Genomic DNA, 19,243 nt, shown 5'->3' with positions numbered 1-19,243 from the left:
TCAGTATGTAGCTGGAATAATCATCATAGAAAGTTCTTGCAGTAGTACAGAAGAATAGGATTACAAATCACTGAGTTATGATTCGAAAGGAAACTACGTGCAGCAAATGCGAGATCGAGATACTCTAATAGAACAGTCACCCTAATAAAGCATTCAGCTGCATTTATAATTTACTCAGTTATATTACATTGCAAGGTATTCTGTAGGGAATTCAGCTACAAAAAAGTCACCCTGTAGTCAGATCAGCTAGAAGAAGGTACCTAATAGAGAGTTCAGCTACAAAGAAGCCATCATGTAGAGAGTTCAGCTCAAATAAATCACCCTGTAGAGAATTCAGCTACAAACAAATTGCCCTGTAGAGAGATCAGCTAGAAGAAGTTACCTTGTAGAAAGTTCAGTTACAAAGAAACAATCATGCAAAGAGTTTAGCTGCAAACAAATCACCCAGTAGAAAGTTCCGCTATGAACAGATCACACTATAGAGAGTTCAGTTAGAAACAAGTCATCCTGTAGAGAGATCAGCTAGAAGAAGTTACATTGTAGAGAGTTCAGCTACAAAGAAACTACAATGTAGAGAGTTCAGCTGCAAACAAATTGCCCTGTAGAGACAAAAAAATCACCCTGTCGAAAGATCAGCTAGAAGAAGTTACCTTGTAGAGAGTTCAGCTACAATCAAATCACCCTGTAGAGAGTTCAGCTAGAAACAAGTCACCCTGTAGAGAGTTCAGCTAGAAGAAGTTACATTGTAGAGAGTTCAGCTACAAAGAAACTACCATGTACAGAGTTCAGCTGCAAACAAATTGCCCTGTAGAGACAAACAAATCACCCTGTAGAAAGATCAGCTAGAAGAAGTCAGTTACAAACAAATCACCCTGTAGAGAGTTCAGCTAGAAACAAGTTACACTGTAGAGAGATCAGCTAGAAACAAGTCACCCTCTAGAGAGTTCAGCTAGAAGAAGTCACATTGTAGAGGGTTCAGCTACAAAGAAACTACCATGTAGAGAGTTCAGCTGCAAACAAATTGCCCTGTAGAGAATTCAGCTACAAACAAATCACCCTGTAGAAAGATCAGCTAGAAGAAGTTACCTTGTAGAGAGTTCAGCTACAAACAAATCACCCTGTAGAGAGTTCAGCTAGAAGAAGTTACATTGTAGAGAGTTCAGCAGTTTAACTGCAAACAAATTGCCCTGTAGACAATTCAGCTACAAACAAATCATCCTGTAGAAAGATCATCTAGAAGAAATTACCTTGTAGAGAGTTCAGCTACAAACAAATCACCCTGTAGAGAGTTCAGCTACAAACAAGTCATCCGGTAGAGAGATCAGCTAGAAAGATTACCTTGCAGAGAGGTCAGCTACAAAGAAATCACCCTGCTTCATCTTTTCTTCTTCCTGTAGTAAAGAAAAAATGACAGGTTAAAAAGCCCTAAAGCCGGCCATAGGCCGGCTTTGGGGTATACAAATACAAAAAGAAGTGAAATCTAATCCAAAACAGCCAAGCTGTAAAAAAACAGTGCGGCCCTCAAAAAGGCTATGGTGAAAAAAGATGTGAAATCCAAGGTGGCGGCCAAGAAATGGCTGTGATGGTAGGCTAATGGTAAAAATTTTAATAACAACAATTCAGGTGAATTTGGTGCCACTTGGTCTTGGCACAAAATTCACTTGAATTGTCGTTATTAAAATTTTTACCATTAACCTACCATCACAGCCATTTCTTGGCCGCCACCTTGGATTTCACATCTTTTTTCACCATAACCTTTCTCAGGGCCGCACTCCTTTTTTACAGCTTGGCTGTTTTGGATTAGATTATATATACAGTAATATAATTTCCTGCATTGTAGACACGGATGGGACACTGTTGTTCTTCATTATTAATACACTAATCCATTGTGTTATCTGGCAGGCAAATTGCATTATAACATAGACAACTACGTACTTCAAAATGTAGCTACTACTCTATGCTTTATGCAGTTTTGACAGCTGAGTCATTGTGGCAATAACTATTCATTAACACCACTTACACAGTTGGAGGTGAGAACAAGTGGCTAACAATTGTTAGCCAGCTGCCAGTCCCATATTATATAGACTGATTGTTAAAGTGGGCACTTACACATAATTTTATAAGTTACATATGTTATGCCATTGTGACCTGTGCTGGCAGCTATACAGTGCATTAAAATACATACATAATAATGTATTATGTAAATCCTGTGAAAAATTGGATCCCTGATCACTGTTCCTTGGTACCCGGATTCACCGATTATACCTTCCCAAAAAGTATGTAGAAGCTGACATGTTATTTATAACACCATTTTGCATCACCCATTAAGTAATTTGTGCCTTTCAATACATTCAGGACTTTGCTTTTAATGATTTGTTTATAATGGTAATATCTCCCTCAGTTCTGTTTGCACCTCTTGAGTCTAATTGTTTTAGTGTGCAACCTTTGCTGCAGAATTTTAGAAAAATGTTTAAATTTTCAGTTTCTTGGGGGTGTTTACAGTGACGTTTTAACTTGAAAATATTTGACAGCATTACTCAGAGACTTGTCACTTTTTACTGTCTTGAATTTGTTATGTTCGCTGTACAGTTCCTTGCAATATCTACACATAACAAACATGATTGTAAATTAATAAACCAGATGGGATTTACACATGTAGCACCTGTGATGTAGCAAGCTGCTAATTCCATTGTGACTGATTTAAGGTCATTGTTACAAATGCTCACATAGTAGCTTGTACAACTTGTACACATATGCAAGGTACGTAGGTTGTGGGAGCAGCTGATGGGCTTTAGACAAAAATGATAGAGCTCAGGCCAAAAATCAGCCTTTCAGATGCCAGGATGCCAGGATGATTTCAAGACCATAGAATGCTCTCATATATTAATTTATCTATTTCAAAACAGCCAACTGTAAAAAAAGGGTGTGGCCCCTAAAATGGCCATGGTGAAAAAAGATGTGAAATCCAAGGTGGTGGCCAAGAAATGGCTGTGATGGTAGGTTAATGGTAAAATTTAATCACAACAATTCAGGTGAATTTGTTTTGGAATAGACATCAATTCTGTTTGTATTTGTATACACCAAAGTGGGAGCTTTTAACTTCCTTACCACAGAAAGAAGAAAAAGAGTTAAAGCAGTTTTAATTAATACTTCAAAATTTTGAAATTATACAAATTTTATATATCAAAACACACAGTAGTGTATCATGTGGCCAAGAAAGTTGGCGACCACACTGTGAGTATATTTACAGGAAGAAAGAAAACAGCTTTTTCTTGCGTGCATAGCTCTGTGGCCCCTTCTACAAAGCACACCATTTTTGCATTATAGATGTCCCCCAAAGTAGGGTATGCCACACAGCAATTTGATTAAATTCGCAAGAAGCCATTTGCAAGATATGAGCGTTCGAAACTTCATTTTAATTTCTTTGTTTTTTCCTTCTTATGCCATATGAGCTTCGATTTCTTTTCACACACTTTGCAAAATTGCTATAAAATGCAAATGTGTAACTAGATTGCCTCGATCTTTGGCACAAATGAAGAGCGTGTAACGGTGGATTCACATACCAAGTTTGTTGTGAATCTGAGTATATTCAAGGAGTTATGAGCATTTATTCACGTAAAAAAAGATCAAACTTCTGTCACGGATACAGGGTAAGCCAAGTATAGAAATAACTTGAAAATTGGTGTTTAGACAGACTGATTATCGTAGCAGTGCCTTTTGATAGTTTGAATAGCAATAGAGTTACAGTGACAAAGTTATAAAGCAAAAACTAAGCAACTGTAAAATCACGGGATCAAGATACTCTAATAGAGCAGTCACCACAGGGTAAAAAAGGTGTGCAAAAAATGTCAGAGAAAAAAAACAAAAAAAAAACTTACCAGAGTTCGAACCAGGGACCTCCATACCTAACACTAGCATCCTTAACCACTGAACCACTGCTACTTTTATAATCAAACATTTGTAATTTCATAGATCTACCAATAGAAGTACTAGATTGTTCTAGAACGTTCTATGTATGTTCTATTAGAAGTCCTCAAAAAGAATGTGCACTCTATTAGAGTATCACAATAATATTATCAAATATTGAATTAAATCATGCAATGAAATATATTGTCTTCAACAATCATCATTGCATCTACATAGAAAAGAAGAAATGTGAGTAAAAACAAACCTCAAAGTCAGCCATAAGCTGGTTTTGGGGCCTTATAAAGTATACAAAGAAGTGAAATCCACACAAAAACAGCCAAGCTGTGAACAAATGGTGCGGCCTTAAAAAGCCTGAGTGAAAAAAGTTGTGAAATCAAAGGTGGCGGCCAAGAAATGGCTGCAATGATGTAAATGCTAAAAAAGTTTAATAATGGCTGGGTGCATTGTTAAAATTTATTAGCATTAACATCATTGCAGTCATTTCTTGGCCACCACCTTTGATTTCACAACTTTTTTCACCCAGGCTTTTTAAGGCCACACCATTTTTTCACAGCTTGGCTATTTTTGTGTGGATATTTATTACATGCCAATCCTTCTCTGCAGGTTAACTGGTTCACAGCGTATCTCTCTACCGGATGACTTGAAATATAGCCAAACTCTGTACAGGGTGACTTGTATGTGGCTGAACTGTCTACAGGTGTCTTGTTTCTAGCTGAACCCTCTACAGGGCTATCTATTTGTAGTGAACTCTCTACAAGGTGATATGTTGCTAGCTGATCTCTCTACAGGGTGACTTTTTGTAGCTAAACTCTCTACGGGGTGGTTTCTTTGTAGCTGGACTCTCTATACAGTAACTTGTTTTTAGCTGATCTTTCTATAAGGTGACACTTGGTTATAACTGATCTCTCTACAGGGTCAATTGTTTCTAGCTGATCTCTCTACAGGGTCAATTATTTCTAGCTGATCTTTCTACACGGTGATTTGTTTGTAGCTGAACTATCTACAACGTTAATTTGTCTAGCTGACCTCTCTACAGGATGATTTGGTTGTAGCTGAGCACTCTACAGGGTGATTTGGTTGTAGCCGAACTCTCTACAGGGCGATTTGTTTGTAGTTGAACCCTCTACATTGTTACTTCTTTGAAGCTGAACTCTCTACAGGGTTGATTTGTCTAGCTGTTCTCTACAAGATGATTTGGTTGTAGCTGAACTCACTACAGGATGATTTCTTTGTAGCTCAACTCTCTACTGTGTGACTGATCTCTCTACAGGGTGACTTGTTTATAGCTGATTTCTCTATAAGGTAGCTTGCTGGTAGGCTGTAGCTGAACTCTCTACAGTATTACTTCTTTATAGCTGAACTCTCTACAGGGTTGAATTGTTTGTAGCTGAAGTTTCTACAGGGTGATTTATTTGTAGCTGAACTCGCTACTGGGTGATTTGTTTTTAGCTGATCTGTCAACAGGGTTAGTTATTTATAGCTGAACTTTCTACAGTGTTACTTCATAGTAGCTGAACTCTCTACTGGGTGATGTGTTTATAGCTGAGATCTCTCTACTGGGTGACTTGATCTCTCTACAGTATTTATTTAGTTCTCTGTGGCTGAATTCTCTACAGGGTTACTTTGTCTAGCTGATCTCTCTACAGAGTGATTTATTTGTAGCTGAACTCTCTACAGGGTAACTTGGTTGTAGCTGAACTCTCTACAGAGTGATTTATTTGTAGCTGAACTCTCTTCTGGTTGATTTGTTTTTAGCTGAATTCTCTATAGGGTGACTTGTTTCTAGCAGATTTCTGCATAGGGAAACTTGTGAACTCTCTACAGGGTGTTTTTTGTAGCTAAAGTCTCTACACAGTTATACTTGCTTGTAGCTGATCTTTATAAGGTAACCTGTGGTAGCTGAACACTGTATAGGGTGGTACTCTCTACACAGTGATTTCTTTGTAGCTGAATTCTCTACAGGATGGCTTGTTTGCAGTTGTACTGTCTATGTTTGTACCTGAATTCTCTACAGAATAACTTGTAATGGATAGAATTGTACAATGGAGAAATTTATAAACATTGTTGAATGCTCTATTAGGGTGACTGTTCTATTAGAGTATCTCGATCTCGCATTTGCTACACGTAGTTTGCTTTCGAATCATAACTCAATGGTTTGTAGTCCGATTCTTCTGTAATACTGCAAGGATTTTCTACGATGATTATTGTAGCTACAACCCATTTTCCGTTCATTTTTCTAAGCGGTTTGCCTGATAGGAATGAAAATTATGAATTGTATTTTGATTCACGAAGTTCGATTGCACAATTGTTGCACACCTTCGATTTCGAGTCATATCTCCATGATCGTTACTTCGATTCTTTTCAAACCATCAAAAGGCACCCCTACAGTGATTAGTCTATCCATATATTGATGATCAACTCATTCCTCAAAGCGGTTTACCCTGTAGGCGTGACAACAAATCTATCTTGTTTTATGTAAATAATCGGTCATACTCATGAACTGTTCATCGAATTTGTACCAAACATGGTACTAGGGTTTGCCATTAGACTCCCTTTGAATATGCCAAGTTTCAAGGTGATTGGATAACGCATTTGTGTTTTATAGTTATTTCTCAAAGTGTGCAAAAAGACGAAGAAGAAAAAAAAAAGAAATAGAAATAAAATTTTGGCCACTCATATCTTGGAAACAGTTTGGAAGATTTTTTCAAATTTGGCATGTGGGGTGACCTGCCTGGTGTGCACCTCTGCAGTGAAACTGGTTCCAATTAGATGAGGGATTACAGAGCTACAAAGGTGTGAAATTCATATTTTGCTTTCTTCCTATCAATATACTCATGGTGTGGCGAGCTGGCTTCTTGGGCCGCACGACACACTACCATGTGTCTTGATAAAGGCTTGTATATATGGAAAAGAGCAAAGTAATCAGCAGTTGATTATAAGTCCTAGCCATGATTGGTATGTTTTAGCTATGTTTTGGGGCCTATACTTAACATACGTATGATGAGTTAGATATTACAACAAACTATTTTAGCATGCATTATTGCTATTAAATTACAAAGGTACGTACATGCATATATGTGACCGGATTTGCAAAAAGGTACCTTTTCCACACATTTGACATAGCAGCAAACAAACGATATAACATGTGACTCCTTATACTGATTAACTTGCTCTTAGCATCACAATGTAGCCAGATACTGTAGCTAGATTCATTGAAAAATTTAAGCAATTATATGCCATGATAAAAAAGTTATGAAGCTTTAAAGTTCAAAAAATGGGTCAAATTTTGTATGTGAAAAAGGTACCTTTTCGCAAATCCGGTCACATATACATTTGCACAATAAATGTCCAGGATCAAGCACAAACTTTACGGCTGTAACATATATAATCATACACTCTCGTAGTGTATAATAGGGACCACAAAGGAGTAGGCATGGCCCACAAAATAAAATCACTCAAAAAACAGACTCAATTTTCCCTGACGACAATGAAGCAGTATTGGTTAGGTAAAACTAAGCCCAAAAAAGCTTTCAGATCAATCTAAAATGCTTTCAACAAGTTACTATGGAATTCTAAAAATAATTTGTGACTGGGCCTGCGAAAATAGGGCATGTGGCCACATGATTTTTGCCTACTTTTTCAAACTTTCATCACTCATAACTTTTTGTACTATTATGCTATGGTAATGTACTTTTCAGCTCTTAGTAAGCATTTCGTTGGCTTTATGATAAAAGTTACATAATGCAAATATTCTGCTCCAGAACTGAGATATGAACTGTAGCATTACAGGGTGTAGTTTGTGCCCACTGCCCTATTTTCGCAGGCCCGGCCACATTTATTTAACGAAATTTTCTACTGACTGACTGACTGACTGACTGAGTAACTGACTGACTGATTGATGCCTCAGACAAGCATAACTCGATAACAGCTATGGCTACAGGCTTGATTTTTTTACTGTTCGACGTTGCTTTGGCCCAACAGGTGCCTTTTGGCATACCACAGTATGCACAATGCATTCTTCATGGACTTACTACTGTCCTCCTCCTTTGTGTCCCATTCATCTTTGCTGGCAGCAAAAAGTGTCGATTTGGTGGTAGCACGTGATGGCTTCCCTTCATAATACGGATTTTTCATAGTGGCTACTTCGATTGCAGAGGTGCTTTTCCAACAGTTTTTGATTCGTACTGCTGTGTGACGGGCTGAACATAGCCAACAATGAAGCATAATGGATACTTCCCTTTCAGATGATAATTTATATAACTGGGGTGTGCCGCACCAATGCAACCCTTTCTTTTGGGTTGCAGAGGTGCTTTTCGAATAGTTCTTGATTCGTACTGCTGTGTAACGGGTTGAACATACGTAGCTGACAACGAAGCGTAATGGAAACTTCACTTCTCAGGTGATATAGCTGGGACCACGCGCGTGGCTCCATTTCAAATGTGGTATGCATGGGTTCACCAATCATAATAATAATATTTACAAAAGGTTAACAAATAAGTATTTCAAAACATTTGGAATTTTCATCTAGAGTAGGGACCATAGCACATTGATAAAAACAAGCTGGAGTAGTGCACGATATTAAATCATAGTAAAACAATAAGAAGTGTTACTGTATATCCCTACTGTGCATTTCCAATATGGTATCTTGGAGCACAGTAGGAATACAACACTTCTTATTGTTTTACTATGATTTAATATTGTGCACTATTCCAGCTTGTTTCAGTATTTTTTATTGATGTGCTATGGTCCCTACTCTAGTTGAAAATTCCAAAGTTTTTTAAATACTTGTTATGTATAATAAGTATATCCATATTATCCAGATAACAATTTACTATCCAGATATAATTATCTAATCAAAAACAGCCAAGCTGTAAAAAAAAAGGTGCGGCCCCCAAAAAGGCCATGGTGAAAAAAGATGTGAAATCCAAGGTGGCGGCCAAGAAATGGTTGTGATGGTAGGTTAATGGTAAAAATTTTAATAACGACAATTCAGGTGAATAGACCAAGTGGCACAAAATTCATCTGAATTGTCGTTATTAAAATTTTTACCGTTAACCTACCATCACAGCCATATCTTGGCCGCCACCTTGGATTTCACATCTTTTTTCACCATGGCCATTTTGGGGGCCGCACCTTTTTTTACAGCTTGGCTGTTTTTGATTAGATATCACTTCTTTTTGTATTTGTATACTGCAAAGTCGGCCAATGGCTGGCTTTGGGGGTTTTTTAACCCATGTGTTTTTTCTTTACCACAGGAAGAAGAAAAGAACTTAAAGAAGATTTTTAATACTTCAATTATTTTTGATTTTATTAGTAATTATACAAATTATATACATATATTTATTACATGCCCATTATTCCCCACAGGATATTATTTTGCAGCTGATCTCTCTATTGGGTGAATTAAAATGTAGCTGAACTCTCTATAAGGTGACCTCTTCTAGCTGATCTCTCTACAGGGTGATTTGTTTCTAGCTGAACTCTATACAGGTTATTTGTTTGCAGCTAAACTCTCTACATGGTGGTTTTGTTGTAGCTGAACTCTCTACACGATGGTTTCTTTGTAGCTGAACTCTCTACAAGGTGACTTCTTCTAGCTGAACTCTCTACAGAATGATTTGTTTGCAGCTTAACTCTCAGAGTCTACGTGATGATTTCTTTGTAGGTGAACTCTCTACAAGGTGACTTCTTCTAGCTGATCTCTCTACAAGCTGATTTGTTTCTAGCTGAACTCTCTATAGGTGATTTGTTTGCAGCTAATCTCTCTACATGGTGGTTTCTTTGTAGCTGAACTCTCTACATGATGGTTTCTTTGTAGCTGAACTCTCTACAAGGTGATTTGTTTGCAGCTGAACTCTCTACATGATGGTTTCTTTGTAGCTGGATTCTCTACAAGGTAACCTCTTCTAGCTGATCTCTCTACAGGGTGATCTTTTTGTAGCTGAACGTTCTACAGGGTGATTTGTTTGCAGCTGAACTCTCTACATGATGGTTTCTTTGTAGCTTAACTCTCTACAAGGTGACCTCTTCTAGCTGATCTCTCTACAGGGTGATCTTTTTGTAGCTGAACTCTCTACAGGATGATTTGTTTGCAGCTGAACTCTCTACATGATGGTTTCTTTGTCACTGAACTCTCTACAAGGTGACTTGTTTCTAGCTGATCTCTCTACAAGGTGACTTCCTCTAGCTGATCTCTCTACAGGGTGACTTGTATCTAGCTGAACTATCTACAAGATGATCTGTTTGTAGCTGAAATCTTTGCAGGGTGACTTGTTTCTAGCTGATCTCTCTATAGGGTAACCTGTTTCTAGCTGAACTCTCTACAAGGTGACTTCTTCTAGCTGATCTCTTTATAGGGTGACCTGATCTCTCTGTAGGGTGACTTTTATCAAGCTGAACTCTCTACAGGGTAATTTATTTGCAGCTGAACTCTATGTAGGGTGATGTGTTTGTAGCTGAACTCTCTACAGGATGGTTTCTTTGTAGCTGAACTCTCTACATGATGGTTTCTTTGTAGCTGAACTCTCTACAAGGTGATTTGTTTGCAGCTGAACTCTCTACATGATGGTTTCTTTGTAGCTGGATTCTCTACAAGGTAACCTCTTCTAACTGATCTCTCTACAGGGTGATCTTTTTGTAGCTGAACGCTCTACAGGGTGATTTGTTTGCAGCTGAACTCTCTACATGATGGTTTCTTTGTAACTGAACTCTCTACAATGTGACCTCTTCTAGCTGATCTCTCTACAGGGTGATCTTTTTGTAGCTGAACTCTCTACAGGATGATTTGTTTGCAGCTGAACTCTCTACATGATGGTTTCTTTGTAGCTGAACTCTCTACAAGGTGACCTCTTCTAGCTGATCTCTCTACAGGGTGATTTGTTTCTAGCTGTGTGAACTCTCTACAGGCGATATGTTTGCAGCTGAACTGTCTACATGGTGGTTTCTTTGTACCTGAACTCTCTACAAGGTGACTTGTTTCTAGCTGATCCCTCTACAAGGTGACTTCCTCGAGCTGATCTCTCTACAGGTTGATTTGTTTGTAGCTGAACTCTCTACAGGGTGATTTGTTTGCAGCTGAACTCTCTACAGGGTGATTTGTTTGTAGCTGAACCCTCTACAGAATAGTTTCTTTGTTACTGAACTTTCTACAAGGCAACTTTTTCTAGCTGATCTCTCTACAAGGTGACTTCCTCTAGCTGATCTCTCTATAGGGTGACTTGTATCTAGCTGAACTATCTACAGGATGATCTGTTCATAGTTGAACTCTCTACAGGTTAATTTGTTTGTAGCTGAAACCTCTTGTTTCAAACTGATCTCACTGTAGCATAACTTCTTTGTAGCTGAACTCTCTACCGAGTGATTTTTTTTGTAGCTGAACTGTATATAGGGTGATTTGTTTGTACCTGAACTTTCTACAGGGTGATTTGTTTATAGCTGGATGCTCTGCAGGGTGATTTGTTTGTAGTTGATCTCTCTACAGGGTTTCTTTGCAGCTGAGTTCTCTACAGGGTGACTTCTTCTAGCTGAAGTCTCTCTTGTTTCTAGCTGATCTCTCTACAGAGTAACTTGTTTGTATAGCTGAACTCTTTACAGAGTAGTATTTTGGTTGCTGAACTCTCTACACGGTGACTTGTTTGTAGCAAAATTCTTTATAGAGTGACTTGGTGGTAGCTGAATTCTCTACAGAGTGACTTATTTGTAGCTGAATTCTCTACAGAGTGACTTACTTGTAGCTGAACACTGTATAAACTATAAAGTGACTTGTCTGTAGCTGAACTCTCTTCAGGGTTACTTGTTTGCAGGTGATCTCTATAGGGTAACTTGTTTGTATAGATGAACTCTTTACAGGATAGTTTCTTTGTAGCTGAACTCTCTCCACAGTGACTTGTTTGTAGCTGAATTCTCTAGAGAGTGTAGCCGAACTCTCTACAGGGTGCATGACTTGTTTATAGCTGAACTCTATTCAGTGTGACTTGCAATGTTATGAATCACTACAACGATATATTTGTAGCTGAACTCTCTATAGGGTGACTTGCTTCTTGCTGAACTGTCTATAAGATTAACTGTTTCCAGCTGAACTCCCTACAGAATATGGTAATAGAATTCTATAATGGAGTAAATAAATTAGCTGAATGCTCTATTAGGGTGACTGTTCTATTAGAGTATCTCGATCTCGCATTTGCTACACGGAGTTGGATTTTGAATCATAACTCAGTGGTTTGTAATCCAATTCTTCTATACTACTGCAAGGACTTTCAATGAAGATTATTCCAGCTATACACCGATTTTCAGCTCATTGCTCTAAGCGGTTTGCCTAGTAGGCGTGAAAACTAATACTTTTTTTTTCAACTCATTCCAAGAAGCGGTTTACCCTGAAGGCGTGACAACAAATCGATCTTGTTTTACGCGAATAATCAGTCATACTCCTGAATCATTCACCGGATTTGCACCACATTTGATGCTAGGATTCGCCTTTGTACTCCCCTTCTGTGTGCCAAATTTCAAGGCGATCAGAGTACACGTTTGCGTTTTATAGCAATTTTTTCAAGTGTGCGAAAAGACGACGAAGAAGAAAAAAAACCAAGAAAAAAAACCAAACTTTGGCCACTCGTATCTCGGAAATGGCTTGAGTGATCTCCTTCAAAGTTGGAATGTAGACTCCCCTAGCAGGCGGGCAACTCTGTAGCAAATTTGATTCCAATCTGATGAGGTATAACCGAGATACAAATGTGTGAAAATGACGTTTTCTTTCTTCCTGTCAATATACTCATGGTGTGGCGCGCCGGCTTCTTGGGCCGCATGACACACTATCGTGTGTCTTGATATTCTATTATGTTAAATTTCCTTGATACATAGTTACCACATTTACATAATTTACATACACAAAGGTTATGTTTGTTTCTATTCTAAAGTTCCAATAAAACAAGCATGTTCATGATAAAACATGCATGTTTTTATAGCAAGTAATGCCATAGAAGATTTTGTTCAGGATACCTGGATAGTAAAAGTGCTAACCATTTCAACCTTAGCACAAACGTAATAATAGCATAATACACATGTATGTATACAAGTAGCACATACCAGCACTATCAGGTTCAGAATGTGTTTTCTTTCTCTTTTTGATTTGCTTTACTACATATATTACAAAACACATAATTTGGCTGCCAACTTTCACAATATGTATACAGGTAGCACATACCAGCACTATCAGGTTCAGAATGTATTTTCTTTCTCTTTTTGATTAAATTTTGTTTTACTACATAAATTACAAAACACATAATTTGGCTGCCAACTTTTACAATATTTATACAGGTAGCACATACCAGTACTGTCAGGTTCAGAATGTGTTTTCTTTCTCTTTTTGAACTGCTTTACTACATAAATTACAAAACACATAATTTGGCTGCCAACTTTCACAATATTTATACAAGTAGCACATACCAGTACTATCAGGTTCAGAATGTGTTTTCTTTCTCTTTTTGAACTGCTTTACTACATAAATTACAAAACACATAATTTGGCTGCCAACTTTCACAACTGTATAGGTTACTGAATTTCGAAAAATCAACTACATAAATGAGTACATTTGAAACCTAAAAATAAATCTAATCAAAAACAGCCAAGCTGTAAAAAAAGATGTGGTGCCATGGTGAAAAAAGATGTGAAATCCAAGGTGGCAGCCAAGAAATGGCTGTGGTGGTAATTGTAATAACAAAAATTCAGGTGAATTTGTGTTGCCTCCTTCAATTTTTTTCCCATTAACCTACCACCACAGCTATTTCTTGGCCGCCATCTTAGATTTCACATCTTTTTTCACCATGGTTTTTTTAGGGGCTGCACCTTTTTTTACAGCTTGGCTGTTTTTGATTAGATAACACTTCTTTTTGTATTTGTATACCCCAAAGCTGGCTGGCCATAGGCTGGCTTTGGGGCTTTTTTAGCCTATCTTTTTCTTAACAAAGGAAGAAGAAACAGACATAAAGCAGATTTTTAATACTTCAACTATTTTGATTTTAACAATAATTATACAAACTATATACATACAAGTGCACAAAAAATTGGAATTTTCAACTAGAGTAGGGACCATAGCACATCAATAAAAGTACTGAAACAAGTTGGAGTAGTCGATGATATTAAATCACAGTAAAACAATATGAAGTGTTATATCCTTACTGTGTGCTCAAGATACCATAATGGAAATGCACAGTAGGGACATAACACTTCTTATTGTTTTATTGTGATTTAATATCATGGACTACGCTAACTTGTTTAAGCACTATTTATTGATGTGCTATGGTCCCTACTCTAGTTGAAAATTCCAAAGTTTTTGTGTACTTATTTGTAAACTTTTTTTGTAAATAATCATACAGTACGATAGTACTGTATAGTAGGGACCACAAAGGAGTAGGCGTGGCCTACGAAATAATATCACCCAAAAACCAGCCTCAATTTTCCCAGATGACAATGAAGCAGTATTGGTTAGGTAAAATTAAGCCCAAACAAGCTTTCAGATCGACCCGAAACACTTTCAACAAGTTGCTACGGAATTTTAAAATAATTTTTATTCAACGGAATTTTCTACTGACTGACTGACTGAGTAACTGACTGACTGATGCCTTCAGGCAAGTGTAACTCAATAATGGCTAAGGCTACGGGCTTGATTTTTTCACTGCTTGACGTCGCTTTGACCCGACAGGTGCCTTTTGGCATACCGTTGTACGTACAATGCATTCTTCACGAACTTACCAGTGTCCTCTTTTGTGTCCCATTCATCTTTGCTGACAGCAAAAAGTGTCGATTTGGCAATAGCACGTGATGGCTTCCCTTCGTAATGGAAATCGTCCGTATTTTCATAGTAGCTATTTTGAAAGTAGAGGTTCTTTTCCAACAGTTCTTGATTCATACTGCTGTGTAACGGGTACGAATCAAGAACTGGGAAGCGTAATGGATACATCAGTTTTCAGACTATAATTAATATAATTGGGGCGCACGGCACAATTTCTTTCTTTTGGTATGCGTGGAATGCAGAGGTGCTTTACGAATAGTTCTTGATTTGAAATGCTGTGCAATGGGCCAGGGCCAGAGCCCACGGTCCGGCCAATCACTTTTCAGTTACTTGATTTTAGTGAAAGATCGAGATACTCTAATAGAGCAGTCATCAAAATATACACTAATAGAACAGTCATTGTGACACTCTAATAAAGCATTCAGTACCTATAGTCTAAGCAATGACATGTGTGTTAACTGCCTTAAAATTACCCAGTGAGTCATCTGCATGGCACACTGCATTGAGCTAATTGATCATGCATGTCATGCATTAGCATGCAATTACAATCTAAAACTAATCTTTCACATTGAGAAATTTTTGTATACATCATGAAAATAAAATAAGCTACTAGCTATAATAGTCAGATATGAAACTCAATTAATTGGTAATGTAGCACAAAATTACCATTGATGTTAACAAAAAGAAGAGACTTTGCATGTAAAAATAACCTCCAGATGTCATTTCAGAGTATATATTTTCAAAAGTTTCCCTGGAGGAACATACCCCCTGACCCCTCTAGTTTAGCATGCTATGTGCACTTATAGCACATGCAGTTAAGTAACACACCAAAGCAGATAATCTCTGATTTACAGATCATATTAGATCCATGAAAACTAAGTAGTGTGCATGACTATGACCTTCATTTCAGTCCACGGATGGCTGGATCACTCAAATCTCTGGACTCCAGCCCTGCAATGGGTTGAACATAGCTGACAACGAAGTGTAATGGATAGTTCACTTTTCAGATGATAAGGGGCTGGGAATTTCAGATGCAGTATGCGTGGGTTCAGAAGTCATAATAAAATTATTGACAAAAACGTTAACAAACAAATACATGAAAAAATTGGAATTTTCAACTAGAGTAGGGACCATAGCACATCGATAAAAAATACTGAAACAAGTTGGAGTAGTCCATGATATTAAATCACAGTAAAACAATTAGAAGTGTTATGTCTCTACTGTGCATTTCCGTTATGGTATCTTGAGCACAGTAGGGAAGTAACACTTCTAATTGTTCTACTGTGATTTAATATCATGGATTACTCCAACTTGTTTCAGTACTTTTTATCGATGTGCTATGGTCCCTGTAGCGGCGGTTGTGTTATAGCGTTCAGCGTACCTGTGGGTCACAGCACCAAAAATGATGTGTGACTAAACGTAGAAATGTCAGGTTCTCCTCAGGATCAGCGAGCAGTAGTGGGATTCAAGTCGAACATGCGCACATGTACAACCCACAAGAGAATCTCTAATGGCATGTGATCATATGTACAGTATTATTACTAAATGAGTTAATTAGCTACATAGTTCAATGTAGCGGCGTCGCGACATCCTCCGGGGGGCAACAAACTAGTGCTCTAGTCCACTTCTTCATCTTCACAGTGGCTTTACGTGCAGCTAATTGCTGTGGTCTGGTACTAGTTGATAACCCCATAGGTGTAGTACAATCAAGTGTAGCATGATCTGATGACTTTGCAGTTGTAGCATCAACCTTCTCTGTCTGGTGGATCTTTGACTGCTCAAACTCGGGCTGTGTTGTCACGGTCAGTTCCAGGGGGTAAAGCTTTGTGACAGGTCGATTGGTCAATCCGGAAGCAGTGCGCAGTGTTACTGCTCGTACTATGCCATCTCCTCCGGTCATCAAATCTTCCACAATTCCCATCTTCTAAGTGGCACGAGGTGTATCATCATGGATAAGTACTACATCTCCTGTTCTGACAGTTTGGGAGTTGCTACCAGTAGCTCTATGAACTTCCCTTAGGGATGTCAAATACTCATGACGCCAACGTTTCTGGGAATTCTGCAGTATAGTTGCAAGTAGCTTAGCATTACCACAAACTTCTCCATAGGTAGGATCTGTGAACTCATCCTCCTCTACCACTTCATGGGGGAGGCACGTTATTCGTCTTACATGCAGTAAGTGTGAGGGTGTTAGTGGTTCTATATCCCCTTGCTCTGAAGAAACAAATGTCAGCGGTCAGTCGTTAAGTGCTGCCTAAATCTCCACAATGACTGTCTCTAAAGTGGTCAGCTTTCTTCAGCGCTGATTTTGTAAGTCCCACCATCCGTTCCCAGAAACCGCCCCACCATGGGGCTCTCTTAGGGATAAATTTCCAGCTAACTCCTCGCTTACCCAGCTCTCTCTTTACTTCAGGTGACTGCATTAGTGCCTTTAATTCATCTGCAGCAGAGAGGTATGTCGAAGCATTGTCTGAAATCATCATAGTAGGGAGCGATCACCTTGCTGCGAACCTACAAAATGCTAGGAGAAATTCTCTGTACTTAGGTCCTGTACAATCTCTAAATGTAGAGCGCGTGAAGTGGCGCATGTAAACAAACACAAATAGACCTTAAGTTCCTCCCCTCTATGTCGCACATACAGTGCTCCAGTGAAGTCTACTCCGGTATAGGTGAATGGGCGAACATTCTGTGTTCGTATGTAAGGCAGTGGTGCTGGATCTGGTGTAGGATACGGCTTCCCAGAAACTCGGCGGCATATAACACAGGTCCGGAGAACAGACTTGATATATTGTCTGGCGGCAGGGATCCAATAGATTGCCGCAAAGCCGTAAGTGTGGCGTTGGTACCAGAATGGTAGAGGTCTCTATGAATATCCCAGATAATGACTCTAGAAAAGGGGTGCTTTGCTGGTATAGTGCAACCAGGCATGTACTTCCAAAAAGTTAAATTTCATGTTTCTGGTTATAACTTGAGACATACACCACACATCTTAACTTAATTCTGTTTTTGCACATGGTTATACTCATGTATCTGTACATATTTGTACAAGGTTACCATGGCAACAACCACAATTATCTCGCAAATGGTATATTTATGGTTTTTGGTTTTTTCGTATCTAGTTTTATATACTTTTGAGTTTTTCAATACTTTTCTAGTAGATGAAAGGTCTCATCAAGCCCGACAGTTTGTAGTGCCAGATTTGTAAAAAATGTTTTAAAAGTAAGTTATGGTGATTTTTGTGATTTTCATAGGGTTTCGAAAAAATGTATCTAGTTTCACATACTTTTGAGTTTTTCAATACTTTTCTAGTAGATGAAAGGTCTCATCAAGCCCGACAGTTTGTAGTGCCAGATTTGTAAAAAAATGTTTTAAAAGTAAGTTATGGTGATTTTTGTGATTTTCATAGGGTTTCGAAAAAATGTATCTAGTTTCACATACTTCAAAGTTTTTACATATACTCATTATTTTCTGAAAGGAGATAGACATGCCTAAAATTTGTAGCTGGGGTTTTGTAAATTTCTTTTTAGTTTTTGTTTTATGACATCGTAAAGTCAGATTACTAATTTTTCTGTGAAATTTGTTGAAAACCACAATTTATAAAAGTATGCTCTGAGACACTGCAAATATGTATAACCACAAAAAAGCAAAAAAATATGAAATACTAATGAGCAAAGCAACACATGAAAGGATAAAAACATTATAGAATGTATCTAGTGGCATATAGAAATAAATGCGTGGGCGAGGAAGTAAAATAAGTTTGGAGGTTTATGCCTGGTTGCACTATAGAAGGTAAGGAAATTTCGTCAGATCACTCAACGGAGCATTATGAATGCGACCACCACAACGTAGAAATCCCTTAGCATCAATAAGGAGTCGTAGTTGTCGAACAAGTAGCAATCTTGGTGGTTTGGACCGTCTGGCCAACTGTTGCAGATTGTCAATCTCCTTGTCATACACAGACTGTTGAGTGTCCTTGAGCCATCTTAACCTTGCTGTTGCATACTCCTCTGCACTGATAGGTCCAATACGTCTCTGGTCTACTGGTGCTCTCAAATTATCTGTAAAGCGAATAACATACGCTGTAACAGCTAGTAACTTACGTAGAGTGCTGTAGCGTTTAATTGAAATAACACAGTGTAGACCAGTGTCTGGCAGTGTGGGTTTAGATGGTACAAACTCTGTTTCCACAGCAGCAGGGGTGGTATGGGTAGCAGTTGAGGTGATGGCCATTCAGATGGATCAGGAAGCCACTTGGGACCATGGTTCCAAAGTGATGAAGACATCCAAGCATCAATAGTTGTACCTCTAGAAAGCAAATCTGATGGGTTTCTACCGTAGGACAGTACTTCCAGGTGGCATTAGGTAACAGTGACTTCATCTCAGTTATGCGACGGTTCACAAACGTAGGGAGAGGTTTCTGACTACTGACCCAATGCAGCACAATCTGACTGTCAGACCATACGAAGGTCGAGGGGTCACAGGTAGGAATGGATTCCAACACAAAATTAGTGAGTCGTGTAGCAACCAGTG

At 38.4% G+C, this 19,243-nt stretch overlaps 1 protein-coding gene across 1 annotated transcript in view; it reads right to left on the bottom strand.

The window, feature by feature from the left end:
- Positions 1-19,243, bottom strand: part of LOC136247069 (uncharacterized) — a 79,664-nt gene that overhangs the window by 29,076 nt on the left and 31,345 nt on the right. The window contains exons 6-9 of the mRNA XM_066038681.1: positions 13,369-13,419; positions 13,251-13,301; positions 13,127-13,183; positions 13,009-13,059 (exon numbers count right to left, since the gene is read on the bottom strand). Coding sequence (XP_065894753.1) covers positions 13,009-13,059; positions 13,127-13,183; positions 13,251-13,301; positions 13,369-13,419 — 210 coding nt within the window. The remainder of the gene's footprint in view (positions 1-13,008; positions 13,060-13,126; positions 13,184-13,250; positions 13,302-13,368; positions 13,420-19,243) is intronic.

The sequence above is a fragment of the Dysidea avara genome, chromosome 2 (assembly GCF_963678975.1).
Source record: "Dysidea avara chromosome 2, odDysAvar1.4, whole genome shotgun sequence".
Taxonomy (NCBI): Eukaryota; Metazoa; Porifera; class Demospongiae; order Dictyoceratida; family Dysideidae; genus Dysidea; species Dysidea avara.
The sequence above is the reverse complement of the archived record's forward strand: the minus strand, read 5'-3'. Positions and strand labels throughout refer to the sequence as shown.